Source organism: Oreochromis niloticus, linkage group LG7 (genome assembly GCF_001858045.2).
Source record: "Oreochromis niloticus isolate F11D_XX linkage group LG7, O_niloticus_UMD_NMBU, whole genome shotgun sequence".
Classification (NCBI taxonomy): Eukaryota; Metazoa; Chordata; class Actinopteri; order Cichliformes; family Cichlidae; genus Oreochromis; species Oreochromis niloticus.
In genome coordinates, this window is record NC_031972.2 from 36613389 (window position 1) to 36634498 (window position 21110).

Genomic DNA, 21110 nt, shown 5'->3' on the forward strand with positions numbered 1-21110 from the left:
GGGGCCCCACAGGGAACGGTTCTGGCTCCGTTCCTCTTCACCATCTACACTGCAGACTTCTCCCACAACTCCACCCAGTGCTTCCTGCAGAAGTTCTCTGATGACTCTGCAATAGTCGGCCTCATCACTGATGGGGACGACATGGAGTACAGAGGACTGACTCGGGACTTTGTGGACTGGTGCCAGCTGAACTACCTCCAGATCAATGCCAGTAAAACCAAGGAGCTGGTGGTAGACTTCCGCAGGCACAAACATCCTCCACTGCAACCACTGAACATCCAAGGTATGGACATTGAGGCTGTGGACAGCTACAGGTACCTTGGTGTTCATCTGAACAACAAACCTGGACTGGACTCATAATTCAGACGCCCTCTACAGGAAAGGGCAGAGCAGGCTGTACCTGCTGCGGAGACTCAGGTCGTTTGGAGTGGAGGGCCCACTCCTGAAGACCTTCTATGACTCTGTGGTGGCCTCAGCCATCTTTTACGGTGTGGTCTGCTGGGGTGGCAGCATCTCTGCTGGGGACAGGAAGAGACTGAACAGGCTGATCTGCAGGGCCAGCTCTGTTCTAGGATGCCCTCTGGACCCAGTGGAGGTGGTGAGTGACAGGAGAATGGCGGCTAAGCTGTCATCCCTGTTAGACAACATCTCCCACCCCATGCATGAGACTCTGACAGCACTGAGCAGCTCCTTCAGTGGGAGACTGCGGCACCCACGGTGCGGGACGGAGAGATTTCGCAGGTCTTTCCTCCCCACTGCTGTCAGACTCCACAACAAAGACTTTAACTGATCAAACACACACATCCACACATGTGCAATAACACTAAGTGCAATAATCTTCCTGGCATCATTGTATTTTTTACTCAGTTGTATATAGCATTTGTATTCTATTTTTATCTTATTGTATATTTTATTCTATTTTATTCTACTGTATATAGTATTTTATTTTATTCTATTCTGTACAGTTGTGTACTGTATTTATTCTTATTTTAGTTTATTCTAATTTTTGCTTCATAACTTTTGCACTGTCCACTTCCTGCTGTGACAAAACAAATTTCCCACATGTGGGACTAATAAAGGTTATCTTATCTTATCTTATATTCCAGATTCCTCTTGACAGTATATATCTGTTCTGTTTGCTATTTATTCCTGATTTCTTTACTATTCATATTCATTCATATATTTTTTTTTAATCCTGCACAGTTGGCATGGAGCACTCATAATTTAGTTGTACATTAACAATAAAGGGCTATTCTTCTGTTCTATTCTTCTACACAGACAGCCTAAAATGTTTGTTGACTGATTCAGATCACAATGAATGGCATTTTCGATGCTGCTTAGTCCAGCATCAGCTTCCCAGATTTTATATGACATTTGTAAGAGAGCTGGAATGAGCCTATCTATCCACAGTCATTCAGTCATTACCTCATCATAATTTCATAATTTACACACACACCCAAACTACAATTTGTTTTTTTACTAGTCAGAGTATGTTTGGCCTACACATGGTATTTAAAAAATAAGATGTTTTCGTCAGCCGCCTTGATTTTGTCTTTCTTGATGCTGTTATCTACCTGACTAAACCCAGCCTGGTCCAAGTCTGTGCAGCACAACAAAACAGTTTCCAGTTTGTTTTAGACAGGCAGTGTGTCAGACCCCTCCTCCCGAGTTTGAATCAGTGAATAGTTGTTTGCTGCCATCTTTTTCTTGTGTGTCTGCTGTCTCTGATCTCTCTGTTTGATCTTCTCTGATGTCTCCAGACTCTGTCAGGCTGCTGAATGGTTCCAGTCTGTGTTCAGGCAGACTGGAGGTGAAGTCTAACCAGAGCTGGTCCTCAGTGTGTGAAGCTGACTTTGACCAGCAGGATGCAGAGGTGGTCTGTAGGGAGCTCGGCTGTGGGCCTCCTTCGGTCCTCCAGGGGGCGCTCTATGGAGAAGTGGAGGCTCCAGTGTGGAGCAAAGAGTTCCAGTGTGGAGGCCATGAGTCTGCTCTCCTGGACTGTAGAAGCTCAGGCTCAGCTCGAAACAGCTGCTCACCTGGCAAAGCTGTTGGACTCACCTGCTCAGGTAGAAGAGGAGCTGCAGCTTTGATGTGGCTCAAACTCACTTTATTTTTTTTTACTGATGACTCTCTGCTTTCTGTTCAGAGCCTGATTATTTCAGGTTAGTGGGAGGAGCCAATCGCTGTTCAGGTATTCTGGAGTTTAAGCTGGGAGTCTGGAGACCGCTCATTGTTAAAAGCTTGGCACCAAATGAAGCCAGACTTTTCTGTCAATATCTGGACTGTGGGTCTGTTGTTTCTTTAAAAAACAAACATCAACTTGGATATGTGTGGGAGATGAGTTTTGACTGTATTAATTCTGGATCCCCGAGGGACTGTGCAGTATCACATATATATTCACATGCACTGGATCTAAAATGCTCAGGTAAGAGAGCTAAGAGGAAGTTCTCAGCTACAGAACAGTTACTTTAAATAAAACATGAGAAGATGTTTACTACATAATTTAAAAAAAGTTAGAACAATGTGAAAACAGAATGCAATAATTTGCAAAATGTATTAATTAATATTTTAATCATCAGAGAATATAGAAAACGATCCAAATGTTCAAACTAAGAAAATGTAGCATTTTAAGATTTTTAGCCATGTCCCTTTAGCCGAATTAGCAATAAAAACTCTATGACATATAAAAGACATATGACATAAAGACAATTCTACAAAAAGTATCAAAAATAAAATTACTCTCCAGCAAAATTTTAATATGGGTCAATATTACTACCACAAATGTTTAATTTTGAGCTTGTTTCAGATGATTTATATCTCTCATCAAAGAGCAGAGCTTTGTCCATAGAGTACATGTGCAAAGAACCAGCGGCAAGTAGCAAGCCTCTAAGCTCGGCCTGCCATATACAGATTTCATTGGCTCTTTTGTCAAGGTCTGCAGAGACAATAGTGAATTGTGGCTACAAAATGGCAGCAATGTAGAGGATGGATGCAAGCAGGAATGAGAGAGACTTGTAATAAAATGCTGTCTGAAATGAAAAGAGAGATCGCTTTACTTTTTACATACATTTTAAATGATGATTTTAAATTTCATTAAACAAGCACTGCTTGCCTTACTTGCCGTGATTCAATATGGCTGTTCCACCAGCTGTTTCGTTTTAATACCTCTTATATTTCCAACCTTGTGTTAACCCTGTTCCAGCTTTTTTAAATTCAATTCAATTTTACTGAATTTTATTTTATTTTATTGAATCACAAAAATAGTTGCCTCAAGGCAAAGAAAACAGAGAAAACCCCAAGAATCATATGGACCCCTATGAGCAAGTGCTTTGTCAACAGTAGGAAGGAAAACTCCCTTTTAACAGGAAGAAACCTCCAACAGAACCAGGCTCAGGGAGGGACAGCTATCAAGACAGACATTTTTTTTAAATTTAACCTTTGTTTACACAGGTAGTCCCATTGAGGCTCAGTGTCTCATTTAGATGAGAGACCTCTTCCAGACAAATATTAAAATTACAACAATAAAAGAAACAATAAAATTGCTACATTTGTCTAATGTACACAGTCATATCAAAGACAAGAACAAGTTCCCAGTGATGATTTCAAAAAACATTTGAACGTTTTTGAAGTCTGCAAGTGAAATCAATTCAGAGAGCTTTAAATCCTTCTATCTATCAATGTATTCCATGAAGACAGGGCCGAAAAGGAGAATGCCTTCGCCCCAAGTTCTGTACAAACTGATGGAATGATGAATGAAATGACGTCCTAAGACTGCAGTCTATGACTAAACTGGTTGCATAACATGTACTCTGATAAATAAGAGGGCAGTAAACCACAAATGGATTTACAGATAAAGTGATACCAATGAACCATCCTGCATAAGACCAATGAGGACCAGTCAACCAGAGAATATAGAGTACAGTGGTGTGTTAAAGGTTTACAGCCAGTTATAAACCTTAATGCCACATGACAGAGAGAATCCAACAGATGAAGAGAGTGAGCAGCGGCATTCATGTAAATTATGTCACCGTAGTCCAGGAGGGGTAACAAAAAGTGGCAGCAACAAGCCTTTTCCTTGTGGTGAAAGAGAAACATGATCTGTTTCTGAAAAAGATCCCAACTAGGTTTCTTTAATTGGTGGTCAGAAAGTAAAGATTGTCATCAATCACAATACCTAGGTATTTGTATGAGGCCATAGTTTCAATAGAAAGGCTGCATCTAGATTTTGTCCCACACTGATGACATGAATAGTAAATAATGTAAGCTCCAGGACGAAACCCTGCGGGACTCCATTAGTGATATTTAAAAAACTGGAAGAGAGACCACTGAACTGCATGGATTGCTTACGGTCTGTTGGAACTATACTAAATAATGTTATAATAAATACAGTTTAAAGAGGTAAGGGTGTTGGTTGCATTGAAGTATAAACAGAAATACGATTTATAAATAAGGTGTAATGTCCATGAGTGTTGGCAGTGCAGTTATCCTCCAATCAGGGTGGAGGTAGGGCATGTTTGACAGCCTGTGGGTAAAAACTTCTGTTGAGTCTGTTTGTCTTCGACCTGATGGACCTGTAGCGTTTACCAGAGGGAAGGGGGGAAAAAAGTGAGTGTCCAGGGTGCGAGGGGTCTTTAATGATGATGCTGGCTTTCTGCTGAAGTCTGCCAGTATCGATGTCTCTGAGGGGAGTTAGTGAAGTGCCGATTGCCCGCTCTGCTGCCCTCACCACCCGCTGCAGTTTTCTCTTGTCCTCCGCAGTGCAGCAGTTGAACCAGAGTGTGCAGCAGTAAGTCAGAAGGCTCTCAATGGTGGAGCGGTAGAAGTTTACTAGCAGTCTTTGGGGTAATTGGGCCTGACGTAGTTTCCTGAGGAAGTACAGCCTTTGTTGTGCGTTCCCTAACTGGTGGGAGATGTTTGTGGACCAGGTAAGGTCGGCCGAGATGTGGACTCCGAGGAACTTAAAGCTTTCTACCCTTTCTACCTCCTCCCCATCAATGTAGAGGGTAGAGTGCTCAGATCGCTTTGTTCTTCTGAAGTCGATTACCATCTCCTTGGTCTTGGCTGTGTTCAGATGCAGGTTGTTGTCATCACACCATTGCTTCAGATGCTGAACCTCCTCTCTGTAGGCTGAATCATCGTTGTTGTCGATCAGTCCTATGACAGTGGTGTCATCAGCAAATTTTATAATGGTGTTACTGGTGTGGATTGGTGAACAGTCATGGGTGAAAAGTGAGTATAAGAGGGGACTGAGGACACACCCCTGTGGGACACCCACATTCAGAATGAGGGTGGAGGAGGTGTGCTCTCCCATTCTTACGTTCTGGGGTCTGTTGCTCAGGAAGTCCAGTATCCAGCTGCACAGTGAGCTGCTGAGTCCTAAGTTGCTTAGTTTATTAACCAGTTTGTGGGGTTGAACTGTATTGAAGGCAGAGCTGAAGTCCACAAATAGCATTCTCACATAGGTGTTACTACAGTCCAGGTAGACTTGTAGTCAAGACCGCCTAATCCGAGACCAAGACAAGACCAAGACCAGAGGGTATCAAGACCAAGACAAAGACCAAGACCAGAGGGTATCGAGACCAAGACAAGACCAAGACCAAGACCAAGTTGAGACGAGACCAAGACCGATACCGAGTCGAGACGAGACCAAGACCAAAACCAAGACCGAGACAAAAAAAGTCTTTAAACTGCAGCCAGATGCTGCTTCGTTTACAGGTGTCAGGCATATTTATGTGTTTTTGCTTTCGCACAGCCCTCCTCACCGCTGTCTACTGTCTCACTCACTTGCTGAGAGGACAGACGCACGCTCCACTTGACTGTCGCGTCTCTCACCCTCTCTGTTTTTCACATAATGATATTATCCTATATCCTCGCATGTGATTGGCAACAATATGGAGGGATTGGAGCATAACTGAGCCACTGTGTGAGAGCTGAGCAGCGAAAGGAAATTAAGTGAGGGTAGAAATGACTGAAAGATTATTAGGCTCTGTTTTGAGTTTTGTTCAAAAAAGAATGACTTCATATAGGAAAAAAAATAAATATCACATATGCAGGACACCTTAAACTAGTTTTTAATTAAGCAGCAAGGCAGAACAAAGTCGGGCTGTATCAAGACACAGGGACTAAACCCCAATTCAACCAGACCCAGAACTGATCTGGAATTAAAACAGGACTACAACAGTTCAAAATCAGGACTACTTAGGACTTAACCAAGACGGAACCAGAATCAGAACTAGATGATAGTAGCACTGAAAATCATCATAGACCTGCACTACACTTATTTTTTTAATTCTACCAAAGTACACTATTTAGATTCTGAAAAGTTTATATAATTATTTAGCCTTGTTGTGCAAACAAGCCTGCATAACTTAATAAATATAGAATTTGAAAAGTAACAAATGGTATCTAAAAAGAAACAGGTACTAGATACATGTTCTGATGAGTTTTGGTAAACAACCATTTGACTAACATGTGTGTCTCACCTGCTCTTGTTCCATCTCTGTTCTGTCCTCATTCTCCATCTCCCTCTCTGTTCCTCTCTCTCCCTCTCTGTTCCTCTCTCTCCCTCTTTGTGCTGACAATCAAGCCAAACACCAACATCATCAAATATACAGTTGAAACCAGATATTTACATACTCTTCAGATAAAAACACAAACACTTTTTTAATTGTAACATCAAATCAGACTAAATGTTTATTTTTTTAGATTGATAAATATAAAAAACATATTTGTTAACTTTAAGAGTAAAGAGAAAAACTATATGTATTTCTTAATTGCAAATGGCACCAAATTGTATTCAAAATTGAGCCACACTTATGTAGCTCCACAATTCTGTTCCTGGTGTTTTGGTTGACATCTCTTGATTTTCACATGTCACAGAAACAGGCTCTGTGTTTTGCCTTATATGCTTCCACAGCTGTGCCACCAATTTACTCACATGGACTCTACTAACCTATCAGAAGCTTCTTAAGCTCAGAATGGAATCGTCTGGAGTTTTTCTTATTAATTAACAATAAACTTAGTGTATATGTAGGCTACTCCTAAATTTGATGAAAGGGATAAAAATAGACAGCTCTGTCTCTCTTTATTCTGTCATTAAACTAATTCAAAAGATTAGTTTATTTATCTAAAACAAAAGTTTACTCTAAATTAATGTTTAACAGTAAAAAATAGTTTTTATGTTTTCTACCTAAAGTGTATGTAAATATCTTGTTTCATCTGTGAATATACTGCTGTGTATTGAAATTCCTCTTGTTTTGCATAGATATACTGAACAACATACAAAGCATAATATATAAAATAACATCTACCTGAGTTTTTTCTTTGAAAGAAGCTCCTTATGTCCATTGTTGTGTTCATCAGTACACAATTGAAACCGATTTAGAGAGTTTGTTTAGCCGTGGAGGGTAACAACTGAAAATATGAAATGTAAGCTAAGACTCTCTAAAAAATCAGCATTGTTGTTCGGCTTTTTATTTATCCATTTGTTGATTCACTCGAAGAGCAAGTAACGCAACCAACTGATCAGTTTGATATCAATCTTTTGTGATACACCGTCATATTTACATTATTAGTTCAGTACGAATGATTTGCTTTGGTACCTGGTCAAACTTAAGCTCTCCTCTATCTGCAGCAAACTCGCAGGCAGCAGCTTCTCCCCCCTCGCTCACATGCGTGCTGTGCTCAGTCGCCAGTGCCTGAGCTCGGATCATACCAAAATTAGGGGGAATTTACGACGGTGCCCCATGCTTCTGAAAAAATGACCCGGGCTTAAGCCCAGTAAGCCACCCCCCCGCTCCGCTAATGGTTGACTCCAAATCTCCCGAACACTATGTCGATTTGAGAACGGAAGACCGAAACAGCGAGACCAAGACCGAGACAAGACAAAAGTCCGTCGAGACCAAGACCACGTAAAAGTGGTCTCGAGACCGGTCTCGAGACCAAGACCGGTCTCGAGACATCCAACTCTAAGTCCAGGTGTGTGAGGGCTGTGTGAAGAGCTGTTATTATGGCATCCTCTGTCGACCTGTTTGCCCTGTATGCAAACTGGTGTGGATCGAGGTTTGCAGGGATGGCAGCTTTAATGTGTGACATGATGAGCTGTTCGAAACATTTGGCAATTATGGGTGTTAAAGCAACTGGACGATAGTCATTCAAGCAGCTCACTGTGTTCTTCTTGGGCACTGGAACGATGGTGGCTGACTTAAGGCAGGATGGTACTACAGACTGTAGCAGTGAGAGGTTGAAGATGGTGGTGAAAACCTCTGCTAGTTGGTCTGCACATGCTTTAAGCACTCTACCGGCTACACCGTCAGGACCAGCTGCTTTCCTCGCGTTGACTCTGCGCAGTGTGGCTCTGACCTGGTGCTGCTCCAGCTGTATGGGAGCGTCGTCCCTCTCTGTAATGGCAGGATGGGTGATGGTGTCCCTGTTTTCTTGGTCAAAGCGGGCGAAGAAATGGTTTAGGGTGTCAGGTAAGGTGATGTCTGGGGAGTTGGTTTGTGTGCAACTGTCTTTGTAGCCAGTGAGTGTCTTGATCCCCTGCCACATGTTTCTGGAGTTCTTTGTGTTAAAGTGTTCCTCGATGCGCTGTTTGTATTTGCGCTTGGCTTCTTTTATGCCTTTAACCAGAGATTGGCGTGCCTCTTTGTAGACTTGTTGGTCTCCTGATTTGAAGGCGCTGTCACGTGCTCTTAGTAGGGCTCTCACCTCACTGTTGAGCCATGGCTTCTGGTTCGGGAACACTTTAACAGTCTTTGTTGTTGTTACGCTCTCAGTACAGAAGCTGATGTATGAGAGTACGGCAGATGTGTGGCCCTCCAAGTCTGATCCTTCTGCAAATACACTCCAATTCTTGTTATCAAAACAGTCTTGTAGGGCCGTGGTGGCTTCCGCGGTCCACACTCTTACTGATTTTTCAGATGGTTTTTGTCATTGAATTAGAGGTTTATAAGCAGGGATCAGGGACAGAGAGAGATGATCAGAGAGTCCGAGATGAGGCAGGGGATTGTAAGCATCTGGGATGTTGGTGTAGACCTGGTCTAGTGTGTTGTTTTCCCTCGTCGGAAAGCTCACGTTTTTAAAGAATCCAGGCAGGACAGATTTCAGGTTTGCGTGGTTAAAATCTCCTGCCACGATCACAGCGCAGTCCGGGTGCGTTGTTAGCTGTTTATTAATGGAGCGCTGGAGTAGCTCCATGGCTGACTTAGCATTAGCTTGCGGCGGCACATAAACTGCTATTATTGTGATCGCTGTGAGCTCTCTTGGCAAGTAGAAGGGTCTGCACTGAACCATCATGTATTCTATGTCTGGGCAGCAGTGAACGACTTTAACTGTGTTGTTGGTGCACCAGTTATTGTTTACAAACACTAGCAGACCTCCCCCGCGTTTCTTACCGGACTCTTTGTTCCTGTCCGCTCTGAACGTAGCGTGGCCCGCTAGCTCAATCGCAGTGTCTGGGATAAAAGAGTCCAGCCAAGTCTCTGTGATGATCATAACACAGTAATCCAGACAGCGTGAGGTGATCCGCAGTCGTAGCTCATCCATCTTGTTATTTAGTGACCGTGAGTTAGTGAGGAAGAGGCTCGGAATAGCCGGTCCGTGTGGGTTAGCACGTAGCCTAGCCTTCAGCCCTGCTCTCTTCCCTCTCTTCTGTTTCCTGTGCCTCCGTCGCATTATGTCTGTGAAGGTTCTCACTCATCCAGGTCATCGTAGTCAAAGGAGTTTGCAAAGAAAAGCGTCTGGACTTCTTTAAGTTGCTTGAAGACGTTTCACCTCTCATCCGAGAAGCTTCTTCAGTTCTAAGGTCAAATGGCCGAGAGTCACAGATTTAAACCCAGTGGGAGTATCCCCCCAAGGAGGGACAAAGGACCCCCTGGTGATCCTCTAATCACATGCGCCAAGGTGTGAAAACCGGGTGTGGGACCTAATCAGCCAGGGTTTCGGGTGAGCTCATTGTGAAACCTGGCCCCACCTTGTCATGTGAATTCCTGAGGTCAGATGGCCCAGGATGTGAGTGGGCGTTAAGTCGTCTGGGGAGGGAACTCAAAACTGGATTATAGATGGCAGAAAGTTGGTGTCGTAAACCACCGCCTCTGTTCAAAGATGGTCGCTCACAGTGGACATAGATGGCTTCTTTCACTCCTCTTTCAAACCATCTGTCCTCTCTGTCCAGAATGTGAACATTGGCATCCTCGAAAGAGTGACCTTTATCCTTAAGATGCAGATGGACTGCTGAGTCTTGTCCTGTGGAGGTGACTCTTCTATGTTGTGCCATGCGCTTGTCAAGTGGCTGTTTGGTCTCTCCAATGTAGAGGTCTGGGCATTCCTCGCTGCACTGTACCGCATACACCACGTTGTTCAGTCTGTGTTTTGGAGTTTTGTCTTTCGGGTGAACCAGTTTCTGTCTGAGTGTGTTGCTGGGTCTGAAGTACACTGGGATGTCATGCTTGGAGAAAACTCTTCTGAGTTTCTCTGATACACCGGCTACATAGGGGATGACAATGTTGTTGCGTCTGTCTTTCTTATCCTCCCTCGCTGGTGTCTGATCTTCTTTTCTGTGCCTCTTTGCTGACTTTATGAACGCCCAGTTAGGATAACCACATGTTTTCAGTGCTTCCTTTACGTGTGTGTGTTCCTTCTTTTTCCCTTCAGACTTAGAGGGAACATGTTCTGCCCGGTGGTGTAGGGTCCTAATTACTCCAAGTTTGTGTTCCAGAGGGTGATGGGAGTCAAAGAGGAGGTACTGGTCCGTGGGCTTCCGGTAAACTTCAATGTTGAGGTTGCCATTCTCTTCAATGTGCACGTCGCCTACGCCACTTCAGCGGTGGTATGGTGAAATTAGAGTCGGTGACCCTCCGGATCTCAGGGGGAATTGAGTCCCAGTCATTGTCAGCAAAGGTGTGTAGGTTTTTGTGGTTTAGAACCGCAAGCAGTTCAGTTTTACTGTACTGCATATGTGCTCCTGCATATCGGAGTAAAAGTGAAACAAGAATACACAAAATAAAAAGAAAACCGCTAAGTTGAGGAGAGCGCCGGGCCGCTGCGACTGCTCGCGCCGCCATCTTTGTAGAAACAAAGAGGACAAAACTCAGGAAACAGAGGATGACCTCCAAAGAGCATCATCTCATATCCAAATGAATTTCTGCACTAATGCTCAGCCAATGATTACACACTTTTCCTGTTCTGTATCAAGTTTTCTTTGATGTGCATGAAAATAATTTGCTCTGCTTTTTGTAATGAGCCAATTAAATGGAACAACTTATCATTATCATCTAATAAAGTTCATACAGACAGATCATTTGTTTGGAGGAATGTTTGTGCCTGCAAGTGATTGTATCAAAAACACGGCTGCAATTCGCCTTGAGATATTTATCAATGAATATGATTGGATGAAATATTTACTAAAAATTTACTAACACCAGCTTTTAACAAAATTGTTTTAAATTTTAAACTCTATTTTTTCAAATATTGTATTGATTAATTTATCATAATTTCAATGAAACAATACTAATTTTATTTAAGATCAAAGATTTCTAACAGGACGTATCCCCTTAATGACGTCCATTTCCAAATGATAACTACAACATATCTTACTGCAGATGTCTGAGCGTAGCAGTAACAGAAAAATGACTGGGTGTTTCAGCTGGTTGTGTTTGTCAACAATGTGAACTTAAATTGTAAAAAATGACCTAAAGAGCTCTGTGGAGTTTTGTTGATGTCTCTAATATATAATATAATGTAATGTGATGTAATTTAATATAATATTTACATAAAGGTAACTTACTGTGAACAAAAGGAAAAAACTGATCACGATATTCCTTCAATTAAAAGAGTGATTAATTCAATCCCCCCCCCCCCATCCTCTTTTTTATTCTCTTGCCTGGCTTGCCTTAGACATGATAGTAGTGTACCAGATATAGGGTAATAATGGAAGTAGCACAAATAGAAATGAATAAATAACCAGCTATAAGGGGAGGAACCTATAGAGATTCTATGTAGCTGTTCTTGTTTGGCAGCACCACACGTTCAGATCACAATTCTGATTGCAAAAGCTGCCTGACAGGACAGGATCTAGGATCTTCATACACACCACTTGAAAGCCACCAGGTTCCGTATTTCAAGTCTCAGGTGTTTAGTTTCTTTTTACTTGTTTTTAGTTTCCTCCCTGCTTAGGTTTTGTTAGTTTAGTAATTGTATTCCTGCATCTGAGTCCACACTCTTTTCACTCCATACATCTGCCATAGATGACGTGACAATCCAATGCTTTTTGAATAACCAGGACAAAAAATGAGCTGGATGACAAGATCCATGTAAAAAAAAATAAAAAAATAAAAATGGATTATCTCAAATTGATTATTTTTGTCTTTACATCACACTTTTTAAGCAAACGGGCCAGGGGGCATGATGGGAGTCTGAGTGTGGATAACCATGCTGAAAGGTCAAAGGATCACTTTACACAGAAAGAAAAAAACACATTGAAGTTCAGTTCATTTATCTTAAGAACAAAGTGCAGGTTAATATTTACTGTAGGAAAACAGTCAGTATTTAACCTCGTTCTTCTTGTACTAGGTTACATGACCATAAATGGGAATGTCAGAGGACTTGCGGTAAGTCTGCTGAACACAGCCGGGAATATGAATGGGTTCAAATGAGGTGAACAGATCTGAGGATGAAATGACAAAATTAGACACAGTGGACTCAAGTCCTGCCTCTCCCTACAGATAAATACTGAGTACAGCACAGAAGAACATCAGAGACGTCTGTGTAGACATGGATCATCATCATCATCATCTGCTGTTGCTGCTGCTGCTGTGGAGCTCAGGTATAACTCTACTTTAAAAATTCCCTGTTAGTACTCACTGAGTTGACTGGACCATTAAACAACCTGATCACACACACACACACACACACACACACACACACACACGACATGACATGACATGACATGACACACATAACATGCTGGGGTATCAGCTGGAGTATCCAGAGGACCCTGCAGGCTCACAGAGCTGGTGGCAGACAGCAGCTATGAGCACACTGCCCTCTTGCTTTGTGGTCACCATCTAAAGCACGTTGATGAAGAAGACTGAGTTGAGTTGGTGATACCAGGCGGCAGAAAAAAGAAAAGTGTGCTGACCTAATGAAAGTGGTGCAGAGCTGAAGGAGCCTTTGTCTCTGCTTGTTTGAACTGAGCAGTCAAAGGATAAAAGTCACTACTTGTCACCTTGCTGATACGTATGTGGGTCTTCTGATTCTGCACTGAATGATTAAACATAAACTCGACTACGTCGATGCTGGGAATGAGGATTTTCTCGGATTAATGGTTGATTCTAACATGTACATGAAGTTTTGCTCTGAGAGAATAACGACTGACTCCAGTGACTGACATTATGTGTTGCCTGGATTTTAAATACAACATGATATTAACTGCTTCTGATACTACACATTGACCTTGACTATAACTCTGTCGAGATAACTCTCTCGTGTGCTTTGTAGTTGATGATTGATTCTGCAGGGTTACCACAGATTTATTGAAAAGTTTTGACTTTGTACTCTCTTCATGAAGACTGCTCTCTGCTTCCAAAGACTTCACTAAAAACTGTGTAACTGTTAAGCAGTCTTACACACTCACATGTTGTACAAGGTAAAAATGTATGACACTTTTAAGCATGTAACTTTTTTTATTGAAGGATTTGGACACAACTTGCTGAATAATTGGTGCGTAAAATTAACGTCAGATATAATTAAAAGTAAGAATATCAGGATTATATAACAACAGAAGGAGAAGTTGTCTCTGTCGGCCTCTGTGCTGAAGGCAGACATACTGGACATGCTTCTTGCTTTCTTTGTTTTTGTTGAACCTGCATGTTTGTGGATGTTCAATAAATGTGGCAAAGAACATTTTTTCTTCTGTTTTTTTCAAAAATCATTAATTGTGGTGTCTTCATTTGTACAATGAGCTGTGTTTTCAGATTCTCAATTCACATGCACACTGACAAAACATAAAGTTTACTGGCATGTTGGTTCTGTCCTCGACTGATCTCCACTCAGAATTGCTCTTTGTGCTCATGAGTTTTCGCTCATGTCCTTCTCAGGAGCCCAGGCTGAAGAGAAGTCAACAGGTAAGAAGAGGAAAAAAAGAGATTTAAAGAATTGCTGGAGCAGAATCTACCAAGTTTGATTTGAATATTTTCAGAAATAAATTCCTTTTCTATTCAGAGTCTGATGATGTCAGGCTCGTGGGAGGAGCCAGTCGCTGTGCAGGAATACTGGAGCTGAAACATCTGGGAGAGTGGAGACCAGTGAAGAGCAATTCATGGACCCGGAAGGAAGCAGCTGTTGTCTGCGAACATCTGGACTGTGGCTTTCCTGTTTCTGTAGGAAGAAGAGAGGATGCCTCGAGTAGCCCAACAACGTGGTGGATCAGTCGGGACTGTCTTCTTTCTCGATCTCTTCTGGGGCAATGTGCAGTGTCTTGGGAACTGTCTTCTACCAGCGTCTTTGACATAACCTGTTCAGGTAAACCCAGGTTTGCTATCATCTTTTCATAATATGTGACAACTAGTCTGTGTATTTATGGAGAAAATCAGGGACATTTCCATTGTCGCAGTAAGGCTGTCCCTCTGTAGTAGGAATCCTTTTGTTTTCTTTCTGAGATTATGAGGAGAAAAACAAGATTTTTGAAAAGTGTGTTGAAGTGTAAATATGCAATATAGACAAACTGTGATGTTGAAAAAAAACTTCATGCTGCATTTAAACTCACAACCTTCACCACACAAGACTGAGGGGAGTGAGTGGTAACTCTGCCACTAATCCACAGCTGAGAGAGAGGCATTGCTCCCCATTCAAAATTATTGGGTTTCTACTATTAGAAAAAGTGTACTATTTCACCAAAGATACAAAATTAACAGTCTGTCTACATCAAACAGTGTGAGACTAGTTAGTCGGTGAAAAGAAGTAAAACGGTCAATGACAATAACATATTCTGGGATTGCTGCTTTCAAAAATTCCCCTATCTTCCACCATCTTGAAGTGATATTATGTGTTTATATCCATCATGAGATAAAATTAGGCTTTGGATCTAATGAATTTGAAAGACCACTAAACACCATTAACCTTCTACAATGACATCATGAGTTCCCATAGCTGTGGTAAGGATTTCAGAGGTTTAGGAAGAGTGTATGTAGATCCCCTCTGTAAAAGATTTCTTAACTCCACAGTGCCATCATTGCACCTGTTGAGTCCCAGATACCACAATGAACTTTACTCACACTTTCCAGACATGAGAAGTTTAATAACTAGTTTAATAACATTGTAATCTACTATGGGATTGTACAGCACACGGATAGTGGATAGCAGATAGTGTCTCAACAAATCAGAGAATGTCCCCCTCCTTTGACCCCCACCAGTTTGCTTACAGAGCATGGAGGATGCCATCACCATCATCCTTCACAGAGCACTGAGCCAAGAAGAGCTATGTGAGGATGGACTACAGCTAAGTGTTCACCACCATAAACCCAGACATCCTCACCACCAAACTGGACCCCCTTCAGATCCCCCTGCCACCTGATCCTTGATCCTTCTTAATCCCACCGGCCCCCACCTCTCCCCCCAATTGGATCCCCACACTGGATCCCCACAGGGCTGCGTTCTCAGTCCCTTACTGTAAGCCCTCTACACCTATGACTGTACACCAACCCACCCACCCAACATTATACACAGGGGTGCACATAAGTGGTCTGCAGGTGCGCATTTGCTGTCAAAATAAAAGAGACGCACCAGATAAGAAGTTGCAACGTGCGTTTGCATACATAAGATTTTCTGGAGGAGGACAGACATTTGTTTTGAACTCTTAAAGATGTTGAAGAAGCAAGCTCCTTTAAGCAATTACTTTGGTGTTCTTCCACCTCCAAAGAAATGTCAGAAGGAGTCCGAACGGGAAAAGAAGCGCGTATTCTCGGAAAAGTGGTTGCAGGAGGTGAGCTGGCTTCAAACAAATGATGAACGCACAGAGATGTGGTGCAGAATATGCCATGAAAATTCCACTCTAGCGGACAAAAACAGTGCCTTTTATATGTACGCAAACGCGCGTTGCAACTTCTTATCTGGTGCGCATCTTTTATTTTGACAGCGAATGCGGACCTGCGGACCACTTATGTGCACGCCTGTTTATAGACCAGTATGCCGATGACACCACTGTGGTCGGGCTAATTTCTGATGGGGATGTGACAGTGTACAGGGTGGAGGTAGAGAACTTGTCCCACTGGTGCTCAGAAAATAACCTGAACATCCTTAAAAACAAAAGAACTCATAATGAGTCATAGACAGTGTCACGGCCGAGGCCGACAGACAGAAGGACTCAGAAGCAGGACTCACACGAGAAAGTGTGATGAACAAGATTTTATTTAGAAGACATGAAATTGCAAAAACAACTAGACAGTGGACCAAGGTCTACTAGATCTGTGAGGCTAAAAACTAGTGAAACTATGACTAGGGAAAAACACAACGTCACTGAATATGTGAGAAACTAAATCTTCATCAGGAGTGCTTTAACTCAGGGGCATGGAAAAAAGGCATGGGCTTCAGGGAATGCACCCAGGAGTCTCAGTACATGTTTGCAGGCGGAGAACTGGCAGGGAGGAGGTAGGTGGTCCGAGTAAGGCTGCTGGGTTTCAGGAGCAAGGAATCTGTGAAGAGCAATGACTGTAGCAGGAGGGCAGGCAGCTGAGTAAAGCTGACAGGTGCAGAAATGAACAGAGCTGCCAAATATGAACCCGCGAAAGTATGAAGGTGAGTTTTGCTGGAGATGAAGCGTGGAAGTCAACCGATAGGCTGTAGAAAAGAGCACAGGGCAAGTTTCTTTCTATGCAGGGGCGGATCTAGAGAAATTTTCTTAGGGTGGCATGAGGGTGGCAAAGAAATCAAATGGGGTGGCAAAATCAAAGCCTTTTTTCCCCCCAAACACATATGCAGGTGGTTACATGTGGTTTAAACAATTTAAATGCAGTCAGTATACACGTTTTTCATATAAATATAGTCTATAACTTAATTATTGTCTGTAGCCCACATAATTACACACTTTAGTTACATAAAACATGTGAGTTTTGATCTTATGTACTGTATAGCCTGTATAATAAATAAATATGTAGCACAATAAGTCTAAAATCCAGAAAGCTACACAACATGGGGCAGTTCATTTACAAACACAAGTCTAACTTAAGTTTCACACTGTTTTTTATTAGAAAACAATCACATTGTTACAGCTTAAATTACACAAAATGTCAGAAATCTGCACTGTCATGAACAAAAATTTAAACCTAATTTTTCATGATTTGTTGGATTAACCCACTGAGGTCTGAAATACAACCGGCCATTTTTGACTCCTTTTGAGTTTATGTTTGTATTTCACCCTCAAATTGTTTCATTTTATTTTTTCCCCCTTGCCTTGTTTGGTATCATTATTTTCAGCTCAACTGAATTTAGTTTTTTTCACTGACATACTGCATTAGTATTACTGATCTGAAATCACACAAAGAACTTAAAATCTTAGTAGTATTTTTTACTGTAAAAAACCCACAGACATGTTGAGCAAATATAAATTGCACATTTTGTAAACATATACAACTATTTATCTAAAAATGCAGCCAATATACCTGCCGTTCTTTCATTTTGTACAACCATTTAAAAATATTACTAAAACTAAAATGAGAGAACAATCAGGTGTCGCAATAAGATGCCCCACAAATGATGTGTGCCAGTAAAAAAAAAAAAAAAAGTTTGTTCACCAAAAGACAGAGGAGAACAGCACAGGGACAAACCTGCAGGCCTGACAACAGGAGGTGTATCACTCCGCTGGCTTTCTACTTAGTGACAGTGTTTACGTTGCAAATGTGCCTTTGTGACATTCATTAGTGCCCTCACTGACACACAAAACAAAACAACGACTACACAACAGAACAACTACACAAGACAACACAACACTAACTATACACTCCACACTAAACGTCACAAATCTCCCACAACTAAACTTTCTCTCCCTCTCTCTCACTCGCTCGCTCTGTCTCGCTGCCGTTACCGTCACTCCCAAAACTCTCCCCTCTTCCTAAACAACCAAATCCCACGTGTTGACTTTTTTAAAAATTGGTCGACATGGTGCATTTTTCCACCGATAGGAAAGAGGTGGCTTTTTTCTCTTTCTTTACTGTTTTCGCGCTGTCCTTAGAAAACGCTTAAAACCCACACACACAAAAACATGACGACAGTATTTAGAAAAAAGCGTGGCTTATATATATTATCATAACTCTGGATTTACTGGCCTGTAATTAAAATGTAAAAACTTTGAAGTCCGAAATTTCAATGTGGGCTGAAACAGAGACTCAGCGTGGCTGCAGCTTGTTGCTATGTCAGCTTAAAATAGTCATGTGATTCGGAGGTGCAGCGTGTCCGTGGACCACAGAGGGTTAACAACACTCACCTTCCTTCCATTTCCAGAGTGTAACATCCAACCACCTGTGTAAAAAGCAAAATTCCCATAGTGCTGTTCAAAATGTGCTCTGACACAATCATAAGCATCGCTTGCTACTGAAAACAAGAAAAAAGCCGGTCCTGCTATGGGCTGAACCATTTGTTAACGGTTGAGGGGGGGAACACTCTGAAATATATTCAGTTTTAGCATTTATATTCACTGTTGACTGTAACTACGCTCAAACTGTTAATGCTATCTTATTTTAATAAACAACACTGTCATATGCAAGACTGGGGTGGCAAGGGATCATTTTAGGGTGGCACTTGCCACCCCATGCCACCCTTCTAGATCCGCCCCTGTTTCTATGAGATTTTCACTTTGAACAAAAGCTATGACGGCCGGCACTAACTGTGGCGAAGAGTAACACTTGGCAAACAGTAATGATGCGCACCGGTTCTTAAACACTGGCAGCTCAATTGGCAGCAGGTGTGAAGGCAGGTAGGGTACACCCTGGAAAGATTCCCAGTTCAATTCAACTTTATTTATACAGCGCCAAATCACAACAACAATCGTCTCAAGGTGCTTTATATTTTAAGGAAGACCCTACAATAATATTAATAATAATAATTAATAATGACTAACAGGGCCGTGCAGAGACGTTTTTAGGGGCGGGTGCTCAAAGTTAAAAAGGGGCACATTGAACCAGGCTGAATAACAACAACACACATTCATCAAGAATCTAATATGGGATCGCATCATACTATATCACTGTTGTCAGGCAAAGCAAACGTAGCCTATGTTTTACCTGATACGTACAATGTTGCTGTTGAGGGGTTGCTGCTGCTCCTGCTGCTGATGGTGCTGGAGGGCAGGGCTGTGTTGATCTGAGACTGTAGACATTAAAAAGTCCACAGGAGAGATGGTAGCTGATTAAACAAGTGTCATGAGATAATAACAAAATGCAAAGATTGGTGACAGTGCTTGGAACCATAAGGCAACAAAAAACTGAGAAATAAACTAGACCCTGCCTGTGAATCACTCTTTGCCTCTCTTCCTCCTTCCATCCCCTCATCTCATCTATCACTCTCCACTTGCTGTCCATCTGAGAACAAGGCACAACTTGCTATTGCAATAAACTATTATTTAATTATCCACACTTAACAACTCTTACACTTAATCTATAATAAAATGATGACAGAAAAATGTTATAGAAGCAAAACATTTCAATTGTGCTTATTATTATTTTTATACTGGAATACCTCTCCAACAACTGGTACATGTGTTAATGTTACCTGTGCTCTTTGTAATCCAGCTGCTGAGGGATCCACTGCCTTTAGTAGCCTCACACAGCTCCTACTGTTTCCTCCTCATGTCCTTACCAGCCATGTCTGGACAATGTTATATTATGAGTAATAATTCAAAAATCCATATACATAAAACACACACATGCACACACACAGTGACATTGTAGACCTGTGTATATACTGTGGGCACAAGTTTCCATCATGGTGCTGATCCAGAATCCTTCCCTTATTATTTATTACTAGAGCTACAATAATAAAGCAATGAGGGGAAAAAAGTAATAAATATGAAATAATGTATTTATGATGATTCCATTTGTTTCACTATCCACTCTGTGCAGGGAGAAAACTTATTACATTTTTAAACTGTAGGGATACAATAATTTTGCTGCTGTAAAATCAGCATTTTGTCTTATTTAAAATATAAATCTAATATAATCTGTTTCTTAATGTATGTTCTTTAAAATACAGCGTGTTTTATAAATATTATAATTATAATAATCCATTATTATGTGGATATGCATATTAGATCGTTTTTAGTGAAATATAAGCCCTCCAGAAAGGCAGGAAAAGCCCTGTAACTTACTTTAAAACTAAATATGTTCCCTAAAACGGTGACAGAGCTACAGACCCATGACAGCCTTACCCAGTCAGCCAGCAGCTATGACCAGCACTACTTGTGCAGTTAATAAAAGGACAGGTAATGTTTGTCGCGCTGTTGCACACACAGCACGCTCATTTGTTTCAGTTCGTCAGTTGCCACAAGACAGCTTACCAACGTGTACGTGATAAGCTAATACTGCTGTGTGCTGTAGACTACAGTGTGCGCTGTACACCTACTTACTGGTTGTGTCGCATCAGTCTGTCTCTGAGTTAATTTGTGTTTCTCCTACAGCTCCGGACTGCAAAAAATGCGCGTGCTCTTTGTGAGCTCGTTCCCGGCTCGTAACCAGCGCGTTCTGCCGTCAAGGGCGATCACTGGTTAATGGTGATCATGTGACTGATGCAAGCCAGATTCTTTTATTTAGCAAAAATGTGATTAATAGTTAAATATTATTGTTGAGGGGCACAGACAGGACTCCACACGCACACACACATTTAAAAAAAAAAGATAATTAAAAATTAAAAAAAAAATTGCCTCAACAAAAGGGCACTTTGGGCACCCATCAGGAAAGGGGCGGGTGCTCAAGCCCCTTCCGCCCCCCCCTCTGCACGTGCCTGATGACTAATGATTCAAAGCAGAGAGCTCCACAGTAAAATAGTGAGTGAGAAAGGTGACTGAAGAAGAAACACTCATGCATCATGGGAATTGCCAGCAGCCTAGACCTATTGCAGCATAAGTA

The 21110-nt window shown here is 41.8% G+C and overlaps 1 protein-coding gene across 3 annotated transcripts in view; it reads left to right on the forward strand.

The window, feature by feature from the left end:
• Positions 1-1679: 1679 nt before the first annotated feature.
• Positions 1680-21110, forward strand: part of LOC106097652 (scavenger receptor cysteine-rich type 1 protein M130) — a 53246-nt gene continuing 33815 nt past the window's right edge. Inside the window, exons 1-6 of one of the 3 annotated variants that reach the window (XM_025908763.1) lie at positions 1924-2066; positions 2147-2425; positions 12571-12608; positions 12723-12823; positions 14097-14123; positions 14221-14520. In XM_025908763.1, the coding sequence (XP_025764548.1) occupies positions 12772-12823; positions 14097-14123; positions 14221-14520 (379 nt within the window). In that variant the 5' untranslated portion in view covers positions 1924-2066; positions 2147-2425; positions 12571-12608; positions 12723-12771. Of the gene's footprint in view, positions 2067-2146; positions 2426-12570; positions 12609-12636; positions 12824-14096; positions 14124-14220; positions 14521-21110 lie in introns of those variants that run through there. The other 2 variants (XM_025908764.1, XM_025908765.1) reach the window with 2 other exon arrangements.